Source organism: Theobroma cacao, chromosome 10 (assembly GCF_000208745.1).
Source record: "Theobroma cacao cultivar B97-61/B2 chromosome 10, Criollo_cocoa_genome_V2, whole genome shotgun sequence".
Taxonomy (NCBI): domain Eukaryota; kingdom Viridiplantae; phylum Streptophyta; class Magnoliopsida; order Malvales; family Malvaceae; genus Theobroma; species Theobroma cacao.
Window position 1 is genome coordinate 6,973,317 of NC_030859.1, and position 24,091 is coordinate 6,997,407.

At 32.7% G+C, this 24,091-nt stretch overlaps 1 protein-coding gene across 1 annotated transcript; it reads right to left on the reverse strand.

The window, feature by feature from the left end:
• Positions 893-16,228, reverse strand: LOC18586627 (phosphatidylinositol-3-phosphatase myotubularin-1). Its single transcript, XM_007010114.2, has 19 exons — positions 15,914-16,228; positions 15,767-15,835; positions 15,375-15,449; positions 14,511-14,582; positions 13,562-13,631; positions 11,773-11,822; positions 10,749-11,038; positions 10,513-10,586; positions 10,355-10,418; positions 10,098-10,163; positions 8,627-8,726; positions 8,414-8,527; positions 6,033-6,202; positions 4,894-4,978; positions 4,320-4,532; positions 3,778-3,837; positions 3,578-3,642; positions 2,033-2,312; positions 893-1,884 (listed from the first exon to the last, which is right to left on the reverse strand). Exons 1-19 carry the CDS (start codon positions 16,022-16,024, stop codon positions 1,363-1,365), a joined length of 2,550 nt encoding a protein of 849 aa, XP_007010176.1. The 5' UTR covers positions 16,025-16,228; the 3' UTR covers positions 893-1,362.

Sequence of the window (24,091 nt, forward strand, 5' to 3'; positions counted from 1 at the left end):
TTGGCATGGCATGGGGACCTTGTTGCCCATTTTTAACTAATACACCTAAGCAAAAATTGAGTGCTCATTTTGTAGTTTTCTAGTGTGAAGCCAGTTCTCTCAGTGTTCCCGGCAACACTTCAAAAGATTCATGCTTTTAAAATCCAATCTTTTTGGAGATAATCATGCATTATGTTACACATATAATCTTCTCATAGCTGCAGATAGGAGTGTGCAAACGATTATTTCAGTTAATTTGATTTTGAATATCTAATAATCGAACTAATCGAACTTATATTTAAAAATAATCGAAACTGAATCGAACTATATAAATAACTGAACTAATCAAAACCGAACTAATTCGGTTAGTTTGGTTCGATTTTCACAAACCGAACTTGATAATTTTTTTTTTTTTGTATAGATTTATTTATGTTATATTTTTTGTAATAAATTAATACTACAAAAATATTAAAAATGATAATAAAAAATTATAATAAATAAGATAAATACTTATATAATTAAAAAGAAACTAAAGAGGAAAAGAGATTTAAGTTTTAGATTTATTTTTCAAGAAAAATCTCAATAATACCCTCATTTAAGTTCGGTTAAAAATTTTTCTCATCGAAACCGAATCGAATTAATTTTAATAACTGAATTATCTTAACCGAATTATTCGAAAAACCAAACTAACCGAACCAAAACAATCAAACTCATTTCTATTCGGTTCGGTTTACATTTACTCACCCTTAACTGCAGATGATGAAACTGAATTGGACTTCATTTGAGACCTGGAATTTCTCGCTGCTGTACTCTGGGAACAGCCTGGCTCATTCTAAACATTCACGGCATAGCTCAGCTTGTATTCTACAATAAAGAATAGTATTAACAGCTTAATAATGAGAGAGCAAGAACATATGAAGATCAAGGCACTTTCACTAGTGAATTGTATGGAGTCAGTCATTATGCAACGATTGCTGGGTGACACTGTTGCAAATAAAGTCTCCGAAATCTGTACACAAACTAATCTTTATTCAAGAAAAGAATGGTCATGTAATAGCAATACTGAGAGCACCTCCTTATGAAAGGTACCTAGGATAGCCTCCTGAATGTACAATTTCTTGCTTCGGTCCTTCAATATCTAAACTAGATTGATAACAATAGACTCTGCATTCTCTGTACATATCCCGAGACCCATCCAAAAAGCAAGGGTCACTATCGTTATGCCACACCTCTAGGCTGCTTCTGAAAAAGAGAGCCAAAATCTCCAGTTTCTTGCAACAAACCTGTGAACTCTACTTTCTTCAATAAAGAAAAGAACCTCATATCCAATTATTGAGGCAAAAACTGATTATGTACCATCAACTTAGCTACAAATCCAAATTCTCATTCAGACTGAAAATAATCATCATCAATAGAAAGCTGGTCAAATGCATCAAAATTTGCCTTCAGTCCTACAAACTGACTACCAAGCTGAGCACAACCAGCATCTGGCCAACGGCAGCCCCCATCCCTTGTACGCAAAGGACATAAAGTTTCACACACTTGACCAAATGGACTGCTGGAAACATTATTATCTGCCACAACTGTAATTGAAACAGATAAATCTGTTTTCTCATCATGTCCCATCATAGCATCAGATTCTCTTCTGGAAGGAGAACACATAAAATTTTGTGGGGTTTCAGTTGGATTGCTTTCAACATCAACAGTACAATCACCACTACTTGTAAAGTTAACTCTGCACCCCAGCGACTGTACAGCTCGCTTTATTGCTGCACTTTCCTTGCTGGCTCTATTGGCCAAGATCACTGTTGATTTGCTGACCTGTTTCTCATTTCGTAACTCTACATTCAATGTTTCCATGGCTACTGAGTATTCCTTGGCTTTCTTTTCAGCAGCTTCTTTAGCCTGTTGGCATTAAAACACCCAATAAATAATTCTGAAAAAGCTTGTGCGTAGTGAATGCTGTTACATGTTTCCAACTATTCCAGTGCATGATGTATTTCTGGTTAACCAGAGGGAAGGATTAGTGGGCAAAAATTGTAAGATTTAATACCTTTCGCAGTTCAGAAAACTTAATAGCCATGTTCCTGCATTCAGCCTCGAGCTCACCAGCTTGGGATTCAGAAGGACAAGCCCAGCGAAGATGAAATAGAGGCCAGAGGGTTGGGGCTAAAGCCGCTGCTGGAGGTAAAAGTGCCCCATTATGCTTCAATGGATCATAGAAGAGGTTACAATGGGCATGGGAACTTCCCTCTGAAGAACGCAGATCAGCCAAATAGGCCCACAAGCATCCACAAGCATCATAGACACCACATTGTTGTCTCTCCTTCTCACTGAAAATTTAAATCAAACAATTACGAGAAATGAGCAAGGGGGTGGCGGAAATTTGAAGGGAAAGAAAATAAAGAAAATGTTTCTTTTGACTCCACAAGGTCATCTTCAAAAGGTCTAAAACAAACTTCATGTACTATTGCAGCTACCTCAGTTATACAACATCACAGTTTTTGGACTGTTAAACAGTAAGGAAATAATTTTATGCTCATCAAAATTTTGTGAAACAATATATAGAACTCATGCACTGGAAGGTACAAAGAACCGTAAACTTTGTTACAAATTTATGCCATCTTATGATCTTGCTAAATGTAAAAATAGCAATGATAAACGCATTGATTTCCAAATAAAGATGCCCACAGGTGTTATGCACAAATATTCCACATTTACCTATGAAAGTACCAAAATTATGAAAAGAATGGTGATATTATATTAGATGAAGGATAAGGATAGAGATGACTAGTTTTCTCAACATCATGTGGAATGAACCCAACATAATCACCAAGTGCAGTGCCTATATTGCTTAACACATGCTTGATAATATGCAATGGTTGAAAAACCAGATCAGGGATTGAACCAGTGGTGCCACCACTTTCCAATTCGACCAGTTTAACTGATCGGTTCAATCTACCTCTATTTGTTAAAAGACCATGAAATGTATATTAAATATGATAAAAAGATTTTAAAAGAGACATTTAATTAAATGGTTAGAGCGTTAACTAACAACAAAGAGGGTAAATATTCAAATCTTGCCACTTACAAAAAAATTAAAATTAATAATTCAAATCAAAATTTTTAACCAAAAGGCCAGTTTAACTGATTATCCAGATCAAACCAGTTTTAGACCGGTTCAACTTCAGGGCAGTTTGCCTCCCTTATCGAACCAGACAGGCCATCGGTTCCAATTCAACTGGTCCAGCCATCCAGTTGGGTCCTTTTCAATTTTTGCAACACTGATATTATGTTATCTCTGTCTAGTGTATCTTAAAAAAATTTAAATCATTTGCAAGGTCTTGATCAAGGACATTCAGAAACAAAGATGTATGTTAATTCCTGTAAACAAGGAATTACTTTGAGTTTCATAACAGTACCAAATATATAGAATTGACAATGATCACATGTGTACTGCCTCTATAGGCCCCCAAGTGTTTGTTGCACCATTTTTTCCCTCACACCCCCCACTTCTCATTTTGCATTTCTCAAATTCATTATAAAGCAAAATTGAAGTTGGCACATACAGGCTTAATGCTAATGATAGGGAAATTACCTGTTACACAAGAAATTTCCAAAACGACATGAAAGAACACAGTCCAAGAATTCCACCAGGAAAGTCTGAATCACCATAAAGTGAATATATCATTAACTATTTATCCAAAAAAAGAAAATCCCATTAACTAGAGAGAAAGCAAAGAATAACCATAAAGAAACAGGATAAAAGAATGTCATGCATAAAAAAAAGATACATACTGAAGAGAACTCGAAAGCAAAGGGATACATCCTCAACAACTGCGAAACACAATCAACCCACTGCAATACAAGCAGATGTCCAATCACAACAACTAAAATGAAGTCTTATAAAACACAACTTTTCATATAGCAATTCATAACTAATCATCAACTTATATCAGCATAACAAAACATTTATTAATTATAATTTGGGCAAAATACAAGCCCCTTAAGGTTTTAGTTAAAATACATTTACACCCCACTAGTTTCGAAAACCCCTTTGCCCCCACCAACAAAAATAATGGCATTAAAAAAGTATTTCATATGACATCCCTTTTTAGAGCATACTCCAACTTTTTTAACAGCTACTTCACTTTCTTACTTTTTCTTTTTGAGGGGGGACAGAGGCTATTTTTCAAACTAATGGAGGGTAAGAACTTTCACTAAAACCTCAGAAAAATCATAATCATTTTCCTTATAATTTTAGAAGTCCACTAAATGTGAAAATTAACACATGCTATGTCATTGATTGAATAACCATGAATATATCTCAGCACAAGAACCTGCAAGAATATGGGGGAATAATTGTTCTGTGCATGAGATGAATTAGAAGCTTGAGGTGTGAATGATCCTGAAGATTGACGCATGGGTGATGATGAAAAACTTCCAGTAGAAGATTGTCTGGTTAATTCAAACGAAGTTCCAGATATGCTTGGCATTCCCACACGATCTGAAAATGGATGACCAAAAGCTAGCCAATCTTTTTCAACAAGTGCCTGCATCCAGAAAAAAAGTCCAGAATTTAAGAAAAATCTGGGTAAGTAGTTATTCCAAGCTGCCAGGGCACTAAAAAAATATCAGCATCAACTGTGGAGGTGACCAAGTGAAATTAAACTGCAAAACCACAACATTTGAGGTGTCGGTTGATGACACTTATTGATTTTAAAGTAAGGCCAAACATGTGATGAAGTCCCATTCAACAAATATGAACCAAGAAAGGTACAGAGAAAACCTAGTACATATAATAATCAGCCTTGGGTTGTAATGCTGCGAATGAGAGATATAGAATCCAAAAGCATGAACGGCAGTGGGAGTGGGGTTGGTGGTTAACAAGAAGATCCTTGTTCAGAAAAATACCTGAAAACCTGTGAATGTTCGGTAATACGGATCAAGCATCAGGTTTGCAAGTGAAACCAGCTGACTTGTTCTATCCCATCCATCGCTGCACAGTAAAACAGCCCAGGCACAAGTAAAAAACACCAAAATAGACAACTAAATTAACAAGCTAACTGTTGAGTGTATTTGTATATGAAATGAAAAGAAAGAGAAGGTAAACAACAACAAATGTAATGGCATTCACATCATCAAATGGTAGTTGTTGGCATGAGTGAGGATGTTGGAGGGTTGCAACATTTTCTTTTGGTAGGGGGAAAGGGAAGATGAGCCTGGTAGTGGCCTCAGGGCATATGCCATGGACTGATAAGGCGAGAAAGCTAGAACACCCTTTTTATCTTTTTCCTCAATTAATTTTCTAAGATAAATTGAGTCTGAGTTGCATTTTTTATCACAATCAAATTTTGCCTTGAGGTTTCTACTGGGCTTGGGATTGGATTATAGACAAGCTTTCCACATGTTTTCTTTTCTTTCTTTTTTTTCAAATTTAACTTTTAGATTTCAATTTAAGCCAACTCAGCACCAGTTAAACACATTTATGTGAACAGCCTCAATTAAACAAAATAGAAAAGTTCAAACACTTGTTTGCACCAAATAAAAGACATAAGGCCCATGTCACAAAGTTCATGTTCAAGGGGTCATCTATGGAATTAGGACCATACCTTTTGCTAAAACTTGCTCATGCGATAAATTGACTTTTGATAATACATCTGTCATGTCATTTAAACCCATGCAAATACAAGAACACCTTGTGTAGATGAATAAACTCCTCCACATCTCATGTTAAACCTAGACCCAGTTCAGTACTTTGACACAGATTCCCCCAATTAAACACTGATATGTAAGCAAGAATATTTAGACCTTATCAGAGCAGAAGAAACAATAATGCCAATGCCATTCAACCAAAAATCACCCATTTCACTTGCTCAAGTAGTGACCACTAAGTTACAAAGATTATGGTAAATGACCTAGAAATAACAATCTTAAAGAGAATGGACAGAAATAGTATATTCTTAAATCAAATTTAAAAATAAATAATACTCAAATGCAACAAACATTTAAATGATCAATAGATGAAGGTATGACATTTAAAGAATTCTGACCTGCAATGCACAAGCACCGATGCTGACTCCAAAGCAACGCGTGCAGCAATCCAAGCTGAACCAGCCAAGACACTTTGAACATGTATTAACCAACCACTGTCACCAAGGGTCGATACTGAAGCAGACATACTGCTGAGATTTCCCCCACCCCAAGTCCAACCCCCATGTCTCTGTAAGTTAAAATTGCCATAGATTAGATGTTCACCACAATACTATTATGTTTAAACATAGTTGACAAGACTTTATAAACTTTCAAGTAAAATTCTTGTCAACAAAATATTTATCATTTATACCACCTTCAAAGACCCTAAAAAATAGGAATGACCAAACACTGGGAACCACATAGCATACTAACAGATTCAAGTTCAATATACTACAAACTAAAACTCAACATGATAAATCATTGAATAGATTTATTCTTAACAAGGGGAAATCAAGTTCATAGTATTATACCCTTGGAATTTAGAAAAAGGAATTATCAGCTAACATTTGATCTAGGCAAAAAACTTGTTGGTCTATAATTTCTCTAGCAAGAAGGTCTAGCACATAATTATCTAATCAAGACCAATATCATGAATCAAAATCTTAATTTTTTAAATCAAAAGAACCGAGTCAAATTATAAGATACTAGTACAAAGTTTTAAAATTAATTAAAATTTATCAGTATCAAGTAAAACAATTGTAGTGACATTTTAAAATAAAAGTATAATATTTTTATGAACAATGAAGTTGTTTTATTTGTTCAACTTCATATATACACAAAATATTTTTTATTATTTGCATAAATAAAAAATAATTTAATATTTTAGAAATAATAGATAACATATATTTGCACATAATGCATAGATATATATAATAAATTTTGTATTAGTGTTCATATATGCACATTCATATTAATTTAATGTGCACACATTCTTTAAATGCATAATAGTCAAAACATACCATTTATTTTATATTTTTGAATATACAAGGAAGATAATGAAATTTTTATAAATTCTTTAAAATTTTAGTTTAATGTGAAAATTTTAAATTCCTAAACAATTAAAATAAAATAAAATTTAATAATTTATATTATTTAAGTTTGAAACCTGTAAAGAATATATTAAAAGTGTTTTCTAGGTAATTAGAAGCTAACCAGATTTCAATTAGGTAGTGGCTCAAATACATCATAAGTGTATTGAAGTGTACCATACCCATACTTATTGAGTACATGAATGCTTTTACAAATGTTTACCAACTTAGGCTCCATTTAAAAAGCATGAAAATGCTTTCTGGGAAAACTTCTTTTCCTCAACCATATTTTTCTGAAAGGATAACAATTTATATTGTTTGGTGCTTTGAATAGCAAATACTTTCTGATGTTTGGTAAACTCACTGAAAATTCTTCCATCGTCACCAGTGCAACTATCATTCTATCACAACCATCCTTAATCATAGAAGAAACTCAATTAAAGCTAAAATAAAATCAACAAAAAGACAATGAATCAATGGAAAATAACACAAACAATAATCTCATAACTCAACAGTTTGTCTCAATCCAAACCCACTTGTGAAGTTAATGAATCAATAAACTACAAAATCATCCTTACTGAGTTTTCCTCCACTTGCAACAAAGAAGATAAAAAATGAAATAAAAATCCCTTTTTTATTAGAAATCTTCTTTAAAAGCACCCAGCACTTGAAAAACTTAAAAAGTAGAAAACCAAAAAAACCTGATAATTATTTGAAATATCTACTGTTATGAGGAGAGGTGGGGCTACAGATATGATTTTTGGGGGAGGAGGTAACGGAGTTTAAAGGATAAATGAGGGGATTTGAGTGCGCTCGTCATGAGTTGGTGGAGAAAAAGAGGAGGGAAAGGGGCAACTACATCTGCTTATTAGCAAGGGAGTTTATGGAGGAGACAATAAGTTTTGAAGAATGAGGAGGTCGAAAGTGGGACAAAGTTGGGCTTAACAGTGCGGTTGATGATGGAGAAAAGATATTGCCAGTGTTGATGGAGACACGCGGGAGATGGGTTTGACAGGTGAGAGGAAGTGAGTATTGAGGTGGAGGCTCTATTTTTGGGATATTGTCTTACGCTCTTAGAGGGCATAAGACAAATTTCATGGGTTAATGGAATTGGATCCATTGACCCAAAAAAAAATTTTCCCAAAAAATTTTTTTACACCCACTTTTGTCTTTTCCCCCTTCCAAATATGGGAAAATGCTGAAAAGGTTTTCCAAATAGCATTTTCATGCTCTCCAAATGTAGCCTTAATGCATCAAATATCAATCATGACTCTGGCTAAATCCACTTCTGGTCTGGAAAGGTTTTGTCGATGCATTTTAAAAATAGTAAGGGCTTATGATCTTCATAGGATTAGGATTGCAGTACTAACCAAGAATGATGACATTCCATCTGATGATGCGGCGCCATGAGTATCTAAATATTCTCTAAGCCGAGCAAAACTTTCTCTCATCGCATGTATGTTGTCGATCCCAAAGAAAACTATCTGACAAGAAGAACAAAGAAGTAGAGATTACTAAAAACTATAATGGCAAATTTCATGAGGAAGAGATGCAAAACTTGCAAGCTCGAACCTTATACAGACCTCAGATTGAAAATAATTTGAAGATGACTCTGAGCCACCTCCCATTGCTCCATTTGCCAATGCATTTTTCCTTGGTCTTGCATCAGCAATATAAAGCTTCCTAAATGGAAAAAAGAATAATATGAAAATAAAGGTAACACTACAGTTCTAAGAAAATTATTTTCACCAATTGGCCAACAGCCAAAAGTAACACACCATTAAAAATTTAAAGGGATAATTATGTATTAAATGCCTGAACTACAGTCCAATACTCAATTTGGTACCTTAAGTCTAAAAATGCACAATTAGGTATTCTAACTTTGCTTCTGTTAACAATATAGCACATCTCACTAACTCTATTAGGCCAAAGTATAATGTGTCCCATATAGCCGATAAAAAGTACACCATGTGTCCATAGAATGCCACATCATTTTGCCATGTCACCTGTGAGGTCACTGGTACGTCATGGGTCAAAGGAAGAAAAATTCCACTATTGACATATTATGGAGTCCATTAATGATGTGCAATATGGTATGGCATTGTATGGACACGTGGCAAATTTTATTAGTTATCTAGAATAAATCATACTTTGACTAAACAGAGTTAGTGGGAACTGCAACATGTTTAAAGGAGGTAAAGTTCAAATATCCAATTGCGCATTTTGAAACTTTTGATACTAAATCAAACATTTGACTATAGTCGACATACCAAATGTATAATTAACCTATGTTTAAAAGCATATGTTCATCATTAAGGCATATTGTAAAATAATTGATTCCACATAAACAATAAGGAGCTCTCTCTATGAGCAAGGTCCCATGTTATGATGAAAATGAGCCATCATTGTAAAACCTAATGGAATATAAAATATATAAACAAATTAAATTGAGTTAATTACATATTTGGTACTAAAACTATAGTGAAATATACAAATCGGTACCTAAAGAAAATAAATGTATAGTGAAATATAAATTCGTATCCTGAATTTTCAAATAGTAAAATCCAAATTCTAACACTGTTAACTTAGCTTGCCTATGTGGCATTTAACCAATATAATAATTGTGACATGTTTCCATCACGTGTTTATATAAAATTGCTAAATATTTTGTGAAAATTCCACATGAATCCCATATGGATGCTAAGTGGCATCCAAAAATTGACCGAACTTGGGCAGGATTTTACTGTCCAAGTAAAATAAAATATATAGTTTTATAATTGAAGTTGAAACGCATCTTGACGGCTCCATATGGTGTTCACTGTGGTGTTAGAGTTTGATTAACATGGTACATGACTTGAAAGTTCAAGGTGCAAATTGTACATCAGGTACCAATTTGTAAATTTTGCCAAAAATCAGGTACCAAATGTACAATTAATTTTAATTCAATATGCACTTCTTATTCCAGGAGTGGCTTACAGTAAGAAAGTAGATGCTGATACTTATGATAAAGAAAAACAACCTATGAAATCATGAAAGAATGAACGAAAGGTGTACCTCCTTGAACCCTTTCCATCAACAAGTTGAGTGCAAAGCGCAGCAACCAACTTTTCATCAGTGTTACTATGGCAGAATCATAACAAGAAACAATCAGATGCTTCATATTCTGAGCCTTGAGAGAAACAAATAATAAGTTGCTTGTCATAGACATTAATTTCATCTTGCACCATTATCTTATTAAACTTTATTATGCAATATATATCAAATTTATTTCACTCAAGGGCTTTGGGGGTTAATTGAAAACTTGGGAATACCTCCTCATATTCATCATAAGACCAACCAAAGGTTGTGATGAACGTGCAAGAACTGCTCCAGTTCCTGTTATTCACCATGCATATCACAAAATAGGTAAGGACACATATCATTCAAAAAATAATAATAATAAATGAAAACAACTAAATCTGTTGCATACCAGGGTGACACCAAGAGACTACAGGTATCCTACACCTTGCACGAAAAGTTGAAGCTTGGATCACTTCTTCATCACTAGTATTAGTAGCCAGTCATAAAAATTAGTTCCTTAGCTCTATCAAAAATATGAAATCAGCTTTATCCCCAATTGATGTAATTCAAAAAAGAAAAAGAGGAATGAGAGGATCTAATTTCTTTTTCTTCTTCCTCTCTACTCAAAGGAACTCAATATTTTACCTTATATTTTTTGGAATAATCAACGCAAATGGATAACTTTGGCACATTGTATAGTTGGTATTCATATCACTTATTCTCCACAAATCATTAGACAATGTAAATGACCCATCTTCGATCATATTCATTGATGCACGATGGAAGCCTTTCCCAAGAAGGCGAAAGTACTCATTCAGCAATCGCACCTTTGGGTTTGGGTTAGTGAATTTGGATGGTCCACAAGTAAATGCATAAAGATCCCAAATTCTTGCTGGCTTTGTACATCTTGATAATGCATCAAATATAACACGTCTCTACATGGATAAAAAATTACATCCACATCAACTTCTTTATATAAAATAACTTGAATCACTGAACCATGATAACAAAGAATAGAATAGCTTTACTACTTTCTTTTCCAAATTAATTACAATGCAACATAACTAATTTGGAGTTAAAACTGCCTTTTCACTTGTAAAATATTCATTTTTCCAAGAAGTTACACAAAAAAGTTTCTTTTTATAAGAGGCTAAAGCGCCAACTAATGCCTAGAAGTAATTTTCACAGACTCATAGTCCTTTCAACTTAATTCTAGCTCATTTATTTCCTTCGAAATCTAAGATCCAAGCTTAATTGAGGGCTCTGCATTATCTCAACTCCAAAAGAAACAAAGAGAAAAGAAAGACACAAAGGCAAAAACAAAACTTCAAAGTTGCCTAAAACAAAACTTAAAAGTTGCCTGAAACAGGCAAATATGCAAAGGGAGATAATAGAGCAGCAGTGCTGCAGTCATGGAGAACTAGCTGCCGAAATTTCTTACATTTCTTTTTAAGTCTTTCTGATATAACAAATGCACATATGCACGATTGACAAAACCCAAAATTTTTTTATCATTTTTTCTTTTTCTTTTTCTTTTTTGGATTTGGATTTGGGGAAGGGTAGATTCAATTCAGCTACTACTTGCTCAAGTGCAAAAAAAATAAAATAAAAGAAAACAAAATTATTGAGAATACATAAAGAGCCCAAAGAATTGACCACTAAAACTGACCTGCTTTGTACGAGGGCGAAAGCCAAACACAATAACTCTCATATCTTTTCCTGCAAAAAGAAGAGAAGCCATTAGGTCCATCACTATTTCCACACCAATTAAATCAGAAAACTAACATGGCAGCGTCTATGGCCCCAAGCAAATAGAAACTTGCTTGCATAAAAAATTAAACAGAACTGCATGTATAAGATATTAAATTAGCCTGGTTGTTAATTCGAAGATGCATGAGTAATCAAAAATGCATACAACTTTAAAAACAATAAATTGAAATTGGGTTGAGAATTGAGAGATTGAGGGGGAGATGTTCAGCAAGTGCCCCTCAAGATCAACCATTTTGTCCTACACTTCCTTTTGAAGCATATCATTATAAGGAGCAGCTTTATAATTTAAGATGACCTTGCTTGATCACGTATTTTGAGCAAGACAATAAAATGAATTTAATGTTATAATCAAACAGAAAAAGTTACTATTTTTCCCCATATTTTTTGCTCCTTTCTATTGATTGTACAAATGAAATTGGTAAGTTTATGGTTTTTAGAACAACAGAGTCTAGAATTGAATTGCTGAGCGTTCTACAATAATAGAAACAGTAAAAGAAAAAAACAGAATAGTGGTTAAACTTAATGTAGCATTGAAGTTGGAAGAACAAAAATAGAGCTGAGGGTTATAAACCATTAACATATGATATTAGAATAAGACAGCCTACTTACAATGAGTTTAAAAGACCATTTATACCATGATACAGCAACTCAAGCCTAGTGGGCTTGATTACAAGTAGTCCCTATGTAATCTAGCCATTCAAATTCATTGAAAGGTCACATCAATTCTACATCCAGAAACCTAAAGTGTAACTTCTGCTCACAACTTCAATTCTACGTCAATTTAACCACTGTTCTGTTCTGTTTGACTCTTTCTACTTCCTCACATCAGTGAGACCAGAACAGCTCTTGCCCTTAGCATATCAACTGAAACAATGTCATTAATACAAATAACAGTTGTTTAGTTTAAATAGAAAAATTAAAATTTTCTAGTATTTGACATCACCAAAAGTCAAGCAGAATCCAATAGGAGCATAATAAAACAATTATTAGAAAATTAAATTACTAGCACCTAATTTCTAGAACCGCAAACTAATTTGGTTCAATGTACAGAGTTTCATTTAGGTATAGGATGCCATGGTTTAATAAACATTTTATATGAATCAGAAAGGTGGACCTCAATTGATATAACCATCTTTTGTTACTTTGATGGCATTCAGTCACAGTTTTCTTGCTCCCCTTCCATTAGGTCCTGGCACATATCTGTTATAACATTGGTTCCAAATTGGCACATAACGGAAATAAATTCTACCCTTGATCCCCTTCACAATCAAAGGTAAAGCCTAATTGTTGTCTCTCTCTCTCTCTCCTCTCTCTCTCTCTCTCCTCTACCCCTACCTTTACTGTACTCCCATGTCCCTTCAAACTTAAATTTTCAAACATATCCTGAGAGGGGAAAAGAATGCTTTCTAATCTATATTTGGACAATGCTCTTTTTGATAACCTTTTAAATTATGTTTACTATTTTGGTACTTTTCCTTCTATCTGCAACCCTACCCACCTGAGATACAAGAGAATGAGAAAGTCCGTAAGCTCTGCTAATTACAAAAAAGGAACCACTTAGCCTATATTATCAACACCCTGCTACCAACTCCACCTGTCCTAATGAATAAGTATACTCATCCAAAGGCAGAAATAATGGAACCCTGTATTTTAAACAATTGAGATATTAGAGGAGGTCCATAGCATACCTATGATCTGGAGAAGACGACGTGATGAAGACTTGTCAGTTTGTCGAGGAGCTGATTGAATCTTCACTACCTACACACATTCGGCCCAAAGAAGAAAAGATATCAAAATTATCCATTAAAAATGAAGAATAATAAGCGGGAACTAATATCCAACAGTCAGAAAACAAAAGAACGTCATACGGGGAAAGAGAGAGTGTGTGTGTGTGTGTGTGTGTGTTAACCCTGTCTAAACAATAATAAGCATGCAAGAATTTAGAAACTAAAACACTTTCTATGCTATGGCACGTCCTTTTTTTGTTTTTGTTACATACTACTATTGGATATCTAGGCATCTTAAGCAAATAGGACAGGGAACTAGCAGCTTAAAACCCTATCTGTATCCTGAGCCAAATTGGTTAAATAAGCTCACGTAGCAGAAGATAACAACATAGTCAATCTTAGATCACATAGACCTAAACATTACATACATGTCCATAGAGTAACTGAGGATGACATCCAGCCTTTACTTGACCTAATATGTGCATAAGACCTCATGAAATTCTAAAATACACATGATTTAACTTACTGCTCAAATATCTTCTCACAAAAGACTAAAGATTTTCATGAAACAGCTTTTCTTCTTTTCCCAATACTTGGTCCAAAACCCCCTTAGGTTGATTCCAACAAACTTTTTACACAGCTTGTTAAGTGGTCTTATCCACATCTATTAAGTATTAAGGTTGTTGTGGCCCTATATTGTTGGGCCTCTCCCCCTATTGCAAATTGATTTCATCTTAAGTGCTTAACATAACTGAAAGAGATAATTATCAATAAACTCTGAACCCATGCTAAAACCCCTCCCCCACGCCCCCATCCCTGCCCCAATTTCCTTCTTCCATTGTAAGCCCAATCTTTCCTGACCGTATCTAAAATGCAAAGTTCCCAAACTTAAGAACAAATAATAACTTACCATTTTGTTGAGCTTCTCAATGGTTGCCAACGGAATGGTACCAAGTGGAACAATATTTCTGGTGCCTTCACTCTTTGGAAAACGGGGAAAATTGATCAATTACATTTAAGTTGTAACAGAAATGAATAAATACATGTACTACCTAGGTGTACACATAAAAGAGATTCAAGAATAGCAATTTCATTGAAGTATAGCAAAATGCAACAGAAATAATGAAGTCCACAGCAGCCATGAAATACCCTGTCCAACCTTTATTATCATCATTAACTCATATGAGCACTATTATATTTCTCATCCCTACTAATGGCTTTTTGATGCTAATGCTTTTTTTCTCTTCAACCTCCTGTCCTTAACTCATTTCTGTTAAAAATCTTCATTTTCTTCTTGACATAAATACCCATCATGAAGAATAATTTCATATTAACATCTCCTGAAGCAATATTAAGGCAAATTAGATTGAGATTGACAGTTTTCATCACAGATACTAACGCCAAAGCAGATGGTCAAGTGAAACCATTTAATTCTGATAGTAAGACTGAGATCAATCTAAACAAAAACCAAAGCATAGTTCATAGACATACACCAAGTTTTTGACCCATTTGCCTGAACAAACTGGAGGCCGAACTCCATCACTTAAAATATCAAGTATCAAGTAAATTGTTAGGCGCTTAGAACTAATTTTCTATAATCGCTATGTCCAAATGTCATCTATTTCAAGTTTGCAATATCAGAATACTTGTCTGTGCTGCTACACTAAATCTCTTCACTCACCCAACATGCTAACATGATGTTGGCATATGTTGGTCAAATCATGCACATGCAACAGTTTACCAAATACTACAATGTCAAAATGCATATACTTACAAGAAAGAGAAGACGAAAGTTGGTAACAAACAATGTTCCGGCCTCATCAGTATTAACAAGAACAACACCATGGCCCTGGAAAAAATTAAATTCCAAAATGCTTTTACTTTTCATTATGCTATCCATAACATTTCAAAAACAAACAAAGAAAAAGAACCTTTATCTTAAAGGCATTTGCCTACTAATCAAGAATATAACAAAAGGAGAGGAAGATTCAGGATTCTTCAGCAGCTTTCGCAGTTTAATACTAAATTAACAGTCTTTGAATTTCTCTTTTCAACGCGTGATCTTAATTACAAATTGGCTACAACCATCATTTCAAATTTCACCCTATAATTCAAGAATTCAATTTGAAAAATAAAATTCAAAAAAGAGAAGAAATTCATCAATACCTCCTCTACAACTCGCTCAGCTTCAAGCAGAAACTCCAAATTGGCATGCGAAACCGACCTCGTAACCGGCTAAAATTAAATTTTTAATCATAGATGATAAATTAATTACAAAAAGATAACCCTAGAATTCAAGAGAAAAAAAAAAACCTCGATTTGGGTCCATTCAAGAGCGTCCCAACTACCAGCACCCTCCAACCTTTCGCAACCGTCAGAAGGGTCTCTGACGGAGACCGATCGACGCGGCCTCGGTGCAGCCATGCCCGTCGGTTGTTGACTCCAATTTTCTCCTCTCTTCTCTTCTGGGTTTTGCTTTAAATTTTTTATTTATAAATTTGAAGTTTTGTCCAGAGACAGAGAGAAAACGGAAGAGACGTATGGGTTATGTTATTTGTAGCGGAGGATAGATGGGATTCTGGTTGGAAGAAATGATGAGGATGATGAGTAATGATTGATCCCACAAAACATACATGTACGACAAAATTCACATTCAAATCATATTATAAAAAAAAAAATGAAAAGGTGCTTTTACCAAACTATTTAGCCGTTTTGTGACATCAAACCCCTTTTACTTGAGCTACTCTTTCACTTAAAACCTGTTTGACTTAATTTTTTTTTAATTTAAAAATTATTATAAAGTTTTTATAAAAATTAATAATTTTTAAAATTAAATTAAAGTTATTTAATAATTATATTTTTTTAAAAAAAAAGCTCTTCATAGGAGCTTTTTCTGAAATTTTTTTCTTTATTTTATTTTAAAAAAATTATTTTTTTTTAATTTTTCAAAATTTATGTTTGATANTTAAAATTTAATAATTTAATTTTTAAAATTTTTTTTTTTTTTTTTTTTTTTTTTTTTTTTTTTTTTTTTTTTTTTTTTTTTTTTTTAAAAAAATTATTTTTTTTAAGAGTTTTTCAAAATTTATGTTTGGCTTGACTTTTGTTTTTAAGAGGTAGATAAACTGAAAAAAAAAAAAAAGAACCAAATAAGCATTTATCCTCCTTCCTCCAGTTACAAGTTCTATTACTAAGGCCTATTTTGACAATGTGATTGAAACAATTGTAATCCCAAAGCTTTACTTGTTTTTGTCATTGTAGCAAATTCATCACAAATGAGATTTTTAAGATTTTACAACCTATTTAACTATTGATATTAGATATTACATTCCTTATCAAACATACTCAGGACAATCAATCACCTCAACTTAATACATTATCATAGTCCTCAAGTTTGAATCTATAAAGTGTGTTTCTCTCATTTTAATATTTTTTTTAGTGTCTAATTTATTGGATTGTGCAATACTTTTTTTAGTTGAATAAAAACTCTTTTTAATAAAACATAACATAGTAGTACATGATAAAACTTTAAAGATCATAAAATACAAGTATGAGGTGTGATACCTTCTTTTTTTTCATCCTAAATCACTCTTATGTCTTCAAATAGAGTTGGAAGTTCATCATTTTTTAATTACTAAATGCTCAATTTGAGGTCATTTAGGTTTTCGTCAATTTATGGTTAAACGTTTCAATTGTAACAATTAAGAGTCAAATATTTTTAGTTCCTTACAATTAAAGACTAAGGTACAAGGTGTCTAGTGCGTGATAGACGCACGCATGATGTGGACGTTTACTTGGATTTTTGCCTTTGACGTGATAGGTGAATTGGATTTTTGGTAACGATGCCATTTTGTCTAGGCAAAAATGATTTTGTTTTCCCTTTTTTGATTACTCTCATTGGTTAAAATTTTTCATCATTTTAGTTTTCCCACCATTGATCCAAATTACTTACACTCTACCTCCTCTCCTATCCAATCCACTTCTTATCTCCAATCGTTTTCCCTTTCCACCGTCTCACCCTCCAGTTGGGTATCTGTCACCATTAATTTATCAGGCATCATTTATCTTGTCGTGTAAGATACGAAAATGTAGTTTTGTTAGAAAGTCTTTTATGTCAAGTTAAAACGGTTTAAATTATGGTATGGTTTATAACAACTTTTTTATCATGACGTGTTACAACTACATTTTTCAACATAAAACATAACAACAACTAAATTTTCAACATGAAATGTAACAACTGTATTTTTTAACATGATATATAACAATTACATTTTTCAACATAACGTATAACAACTAAATTTTTTAATATGACGCGTAACAACTAAATTTTCAACATGACGTATAACAACTACATTTTTCAACATGTCATGTAACAACTAAATTTTTAATATAGCGTGCAAAAATTATATTTTTCAATATGGCGTGTAACAATTATTTTCAACATAACGCGTCACAACTAAATTTTAAAACATGGTTGTAACATTACACTTTTCAACACGGCGTTACCAATATTTTTTTCACAAAAAGTAACAATAACATTTCCCAACATGCCGCGTAACAAATATTAAAAAATAACGTATAACAACATAATTTTTTTTTGACATGCCATAGAACAACTTTTTCGACCATGATGTTTAACAACACATTATACAGGCCTGACCTCTCACATATTTTCATATTCTAAGGAGAAGTTCACAAATACCCAAAAATTATACAAATCCTAGCATATCAACACTTCATACAAATCATTAAAAAGTTAACATCTAATGGAAATGGCTAACACTTCATATACAAATCATCTACTCAATCGATAGATTTAACTATAAAGTTATGTGCTTCATTGAAGTTGTAACTCAACCAAAAGATAGCCAAAGGCCTACAGGGCATGGAAACTTTAACACCATACTCGTGTCGCTTATGGAAACAATGCTGGAACATGTCTCTAATGAACTAGATCAGAACAGTGATTGGCATTTGTCTTGTATGCTTCAAACACGAGTTAACACATTTCATAATATTCAATGTCATGAGTTGGTATCGCCTTACTAGTTATCGTGCACGTGCTCATCTATGAGGAGAAGAGACTTGGATCGAAGAGTAACTGAAGCAGAACGGGTGAAATTGGGGAAAAATTAAACATAAGATTGAGAACAAAACAACGTCGTTTAGATAACATGTCAAGTCAACTGCCATGTCATTAACTCATGCGATTTTTCTGTAGCATGTAATACACGCTCCATCCACTTGTCAACTTGGTCATTAATTATAAGGAATCAAAAACGTTTGGCCCTTGATTATTACAAATGAAACGTTTGGCCCTTAATTGAAAAAGTGTCCAAATGTTTAGCCTCAATTTGAGCATTTAGCCTTTTTTAATATATGCACCAAGCAGGACCAAGGTTATTAACCCAATTTGAAAGGCACATCCCTTTTCTTGATTAAGTTGCCATCCAATCTACAACCTAATTTGCCTCACACTTAACACAATTGACCTTAACTTATTCAAAATTCTTTATATAACTTTGAATTTTTTTTTATTAAAGGTAGTAATCTCCAATCTTGACAAACTTGTCTCGGTTTCAAGTATTCATCCAAGATTCTTGAATATGTTTCTAAAATAACTTTTTTAACCTTTGCCTTTTCTAGATAACTTGTTTCCTTCTCTCATAGTTATTACTTCAACTACCAAAGTAAAATTCGCATTTGTAAGCCTTCTTTCACTAGCCATGATTCTTCCATGATCATCCTTTATAATTATCCCAATTACAACTTTCATGTGTACAGCATAAACACTATCGGTATTAACCTTGACCAACCTTTCTTCTAGTTCTTCTTATTTTTCTTTTTATCTCCACCCTTCTCTTTAAGCAATAATTTCCCCTACTATAAAATATAATACTTCTTTAATCCTTCTTCAACTTGCACATTTTTTTTTCACTTTGTTGCACATGCAAGCATATAAATCATTAATCACCAGACTTGCATGTGAAAGGCGTGTTAAAATTTAAATATGAAAACAACTTAAACCTTTTTTAGCAATCAATAATCCAACTTAACATGATAGTAAAGCTCTCAAGTTTGAATCCTAGAAAATGTTTTTCTCATTTTTTCTTCTTCATCCAACTCAAGGCTATTAATCTTTCTTTCGACTTGCACATGAGAAAACATGTTAGTTTAATGTGCTGAGACTTTAACTCAACTATAAACAACTTGAACTTTGAGATACACCTCACATCGAGCTCAAGATAACCTTAAATCCAACAAACCAATGAAAAACACAAAGGTTTTTAAAGCAACATAAAGGCAATAGAAATAAGAAAGAAAGAAGAAAAGAAAGTTTAAGAGAAATGAGATTTTATTCCCAAACTTTGTGTGCTTTACAAATGAACATAATGGGGTATTTATAAGCTTGGCTAGTGTCCTTGTCTAGCCTATCTATAATATTAGCTTTATTCTTGTTTTGACATGAAAAAATTAATTGAACTTAATGAGCTTTGAAAGTGAAAAATATTATTTGCTATGAAGAAAATCCTCCAAGAATTGTTAAAGCTGAACTTAATAGAAAAATATATTGAAATGCTTTAATTATTTGAGCATATTTCTAATATGGATGTTCATTTTCTTAATTTTCTCAAAAAATCTTTTATTTTCAAAATTAAATATGTTAGCCCAAAGATCAAGTTTTCAAAAGAAATGACTTGATTCTTAAATGAAAAGAAAGCAAAATATATTTCTTTGATTACGGGAAAAATCAATTATGGAGAAGAAGTCAGTTTTCGAGCAAAGATCAACAGTAAAGAATCGATAATGAGAAAAGGAGAAGTCAGTTCTTAGAAGATAGAAGCTTTAGGATTTGTGAAGAATTGACACATCAGAGACAAAGAATCAATTCTAGAGAGACAACATGCAAAAAAAGAAAAGCAAAAAAGAAAGAATCGATTTTGCAAGGAGAAAAAGTATGTTCTTAAAGCACCAAAAGTACAACTCATAAACTTGGTGACCAAAAAAGGCAAGACACAACTAGACACAAGTGGATTGGCAAAATTCAATCTTGAATTCAAATTTTGATGCTAGTCTATAGTAAAGAATCGACACCTTGAAGCAAAAGAATCGATACTCCAAGATTACAAATGTGTCACCTTTACGCCTAAATGTAAAATAATCAACACCTCAAAATAGAAGAATTGATTCTTCAAAGACAGAAAGCTATAGATTTTGTGAAGAACCAGCAACTCAACTACAAGGAATCAATTTATATAAGTGAGAATTTTGCAAGCTGGCTTAAACGTGCAAGAAACTATTCAGAACTTACTAATGGGTAGATAATCTCAAAGACTATAAATATACATCTTGAAGATGTTAAAAAAATAAAAGAGAAAATAGAATTTTGAAAGATTTTGAATCATCCTTGAAAAGGAAAAAAGCGAAAAAAACAAGAGAAACAATTGTGAGCAAAAAATCCCTATCTTTGAATAAATAAAGAGCTTAAAGTTCGCATCTTTACTCTTTAGCTGATCTTTCTTAAGCTTAGACCTTCATTGATCATATTTATTTTTGTGAAAGCTCTCTCTATTGTAAACCTAAACTTCGTTATCAACCTTTTTAAAGGTTTTTAATTTGTGATTTACTAAAATCCACTTTTGTATTGGTTGTACCTCCAAGCAAGAGATAAAGGGGTTTTGCCTAATCTTTTAAAAGACTTTTTCTTGTGTAAAGGTTGTGCTTTAACTTGAAAAGTCAGTGTCTTGGTATAGGTTACACTTGATCCTGCAAAAGGTAAAATTGTAAAGGTTACGTCTGATCCTGCAAAAGACATGTTGTAAAAGTTATGTTTGACCTTATTGAAAAGGCAAGCTAATAATGGATTCAAACTCTTTATGCTATTAAGGGAGAGGACATAGGCATTGAAAGGTCAAACTGTTGTCTATTTTATCACGCAAGTGTTTGCATCGTAATAAAGTAATATAATAGTAAGTAGAGTGTCGAATCCCAAAAAAAATTGTCCTAACTTTTGCTAAATACAAAAATTAACACAACATAAATCTTATTTAAACAATCGAATTAAAGTGATTAATTAAAAGCAAAACTAAAATTAAATAATAACTAAATTAAATCTAAAAGTTAATTGGCAAAATGTTACTAGAAAAATTCAATTAAAAAAAAACTTAGGATTAAAATATTCCTCAATACTTCATCTGAATCCTCTTTCTCTCCCTAAACTTATTTTAATAGATCGAGTTGCTAACCAAGAGTTCCAATTTATTTATAAGTCTCTGTTGAGATTCTTATAAAAATATCTCTCCTAATTAATTTACTATATGTTTATGTAAATTCAACTAAAGAAAAATTCATTAAGTTTGTACTCTAATCTTGGCTACATGTGACATGTAGGTTTATGTCTATCTTATGTAAAAATCAAATAACTTAATCAATTAAGTGAATTTCAACACATACTATTCCATTCATGACCTAATCTAAATTCCCTTCGTCAAGCTGTATTTAAATATTCAAAATAATATAATTGGTGATCAAGCAATTAGAAGCATTAAATACAAAATTAGAATAAACAACTCATATTCCATTGATAATAAGCAAAAGAGAGATCAAGTATTCAAATTACATGTTAAGTACAATTGCAATCTTAGATAGAAAAATTTGTTCATACTGAATAATAAAAGCATAAACCAAAGAAATTTAACCATAGTAACAATTCAAAAATAAAAAACCAAAGAATAAAAGGAAAAAGAATAGAAAACTAAAGATTTATAAGATCTTCAATCTTCAATCTTGCACAATCTTTCTTGCTTTCGTGAGTGTTTTGTGGCCACTTGTTTTCAAAGAAACCCTAGTTTTATTATGGCTTTCAATTGCTTCAAAGGTGCCTTTAAATAACCTCTTAAAAGACCTACTTCTTATAAAGTTTGGACTTAATTTGCCCGAGATATTTGTGCGGTGCTACGGCCTCCAACTTGTTGTCTCCCAATATGCTCTCTGCTTCACTCAATCAAATTGTGACATGATTTTCTCCTCTATCTGGGCCGAACTGAGAAAAGTGATAAACATGAAAGCCGTAGTCCTGTCTCTTAGCTTTCCAATAGTTTAAGAATACCACTTTCTAAAATGAATTTTCATTAGCATACCATAATCTACAATTTTTTGATTGCAAGTTTGTGATAGCTAAGTTCATCAAACACATATAGTAATTATCTTAAAAGAGAAATGAAAATAATGGACTTCCCATAAAGGAAAACAGGATATCAAGCAAGAAAAAGAAACAAATGAGAATATGTGGCAAGATTTGATCAAGTCAATCTTCATTCCTAGGATTGCTTTTGATAATATTCTCAAATTATGATTGTGATCAGATTAATATTATTCTCACACATTAGGTATTTGATAATCTTCATTCTTAGGATGAATATTAAAACGTGTGGCTACTACTCATTGGGTAGTTGCCAAGTTTATTTTTTTTTTTTGGGTAAACTAAAAACTGTGGTTGGCAAGTTGATGAAATCGTAGTAACAGTGATGTAGCCAAAAGGTTTAGGGCAATTAGAACTCAACAATTAAGGCTAGAATAGGGTTGATTGTGTTGGAACAATAGAAAGATAATTGAGTTTTTCAAAGAAACCTCTTGAATAAATATTCATAATAACAAAAGATAATAATAATCTTCTATCTAAGATCACCTATGTCACGACCCGGAACCTCCCTCAGGCCCATGACAATCGCCCGACGTCCCGATTGACACTCATTATCCGAAATGCCAACCGGAACCCCGCAAGGCTTACATATCAGTTTCTTTCCTTTCCTGTGAGCAATCATTGTTAAATATCGAGTTTTTAGAGAATATATACTATTTTAGATCAAAAACAATCAAAATAAAATTTTCACCACACAGGGGTATTTTGGTCATTTTTTTTTCAAAAATTTCGAAATTGGCTAAAACGTAATATACAAGTACAAAACACATAATTCATATTCAAAATGAGTTTAAAAGTCTAAAATCTTCATTTAAAACGAAATTACGATTATTTGAATATAATAAGAAAATAAAAAAAAATATTAAGGAAAATATTCTATTTTCTTATAAAATAATATTTATAGAGTTATACGTGAATAATTTTTATAGCGTAAAAGCTAAATAAATTTATACATACTGAAATACAGTAAGCCAAAATATTTAATTTAATTTACAATAACAAGAGGGCCCTCGAATAAACAAAAGTAAAGAGGACTGTGAACCTACGGTTTAGAAAATGCAGATCCAATGGTAGTCCTCAATGAGATCAGCTATCTACAGTCTATACTGAACCTGAAATGGGTGGAAATGAGGGTGGTGAGATTATAAAATCTCAATGAGTAAACAGACATTATCATAACTATCTAAAGGAGAGTAAAATGGAGGCAAGTTTAAACAACAAATTTCAACCCATTTCATAATGTTTCCAATTTATTTCTTAAACCATAAAATATTTGTAATTTACCAAAA

What these genes read in the sequence shown, in the direction of transcription:
- LOC18586627 (XM_007010114.2), bottom strand. Translation starts at nt 16,024, where the DNA reads ATGGCTGCACCGAGGCCGCGTCGATCGGTCTCCGTCAGAGACCCTTCT. An exon ending in CTTATGATGAATATGAGGAG is followed by an intron (nt 10,164 to 10,354) that starts GTATTCCCAAGT and finishes ATTCTGCCATAG; the next exon opens with TAACACTGATGAAAAGTTGG. An exon ending in GATGGAAAGGGTTCAAGGAG is followed by an intron (nt 8,727 to 10,097) that starts GTACACCTTTCG and finishes TTTTCCATTTAG; the next exon opens with GAAGCTTTATATTGCTGATG.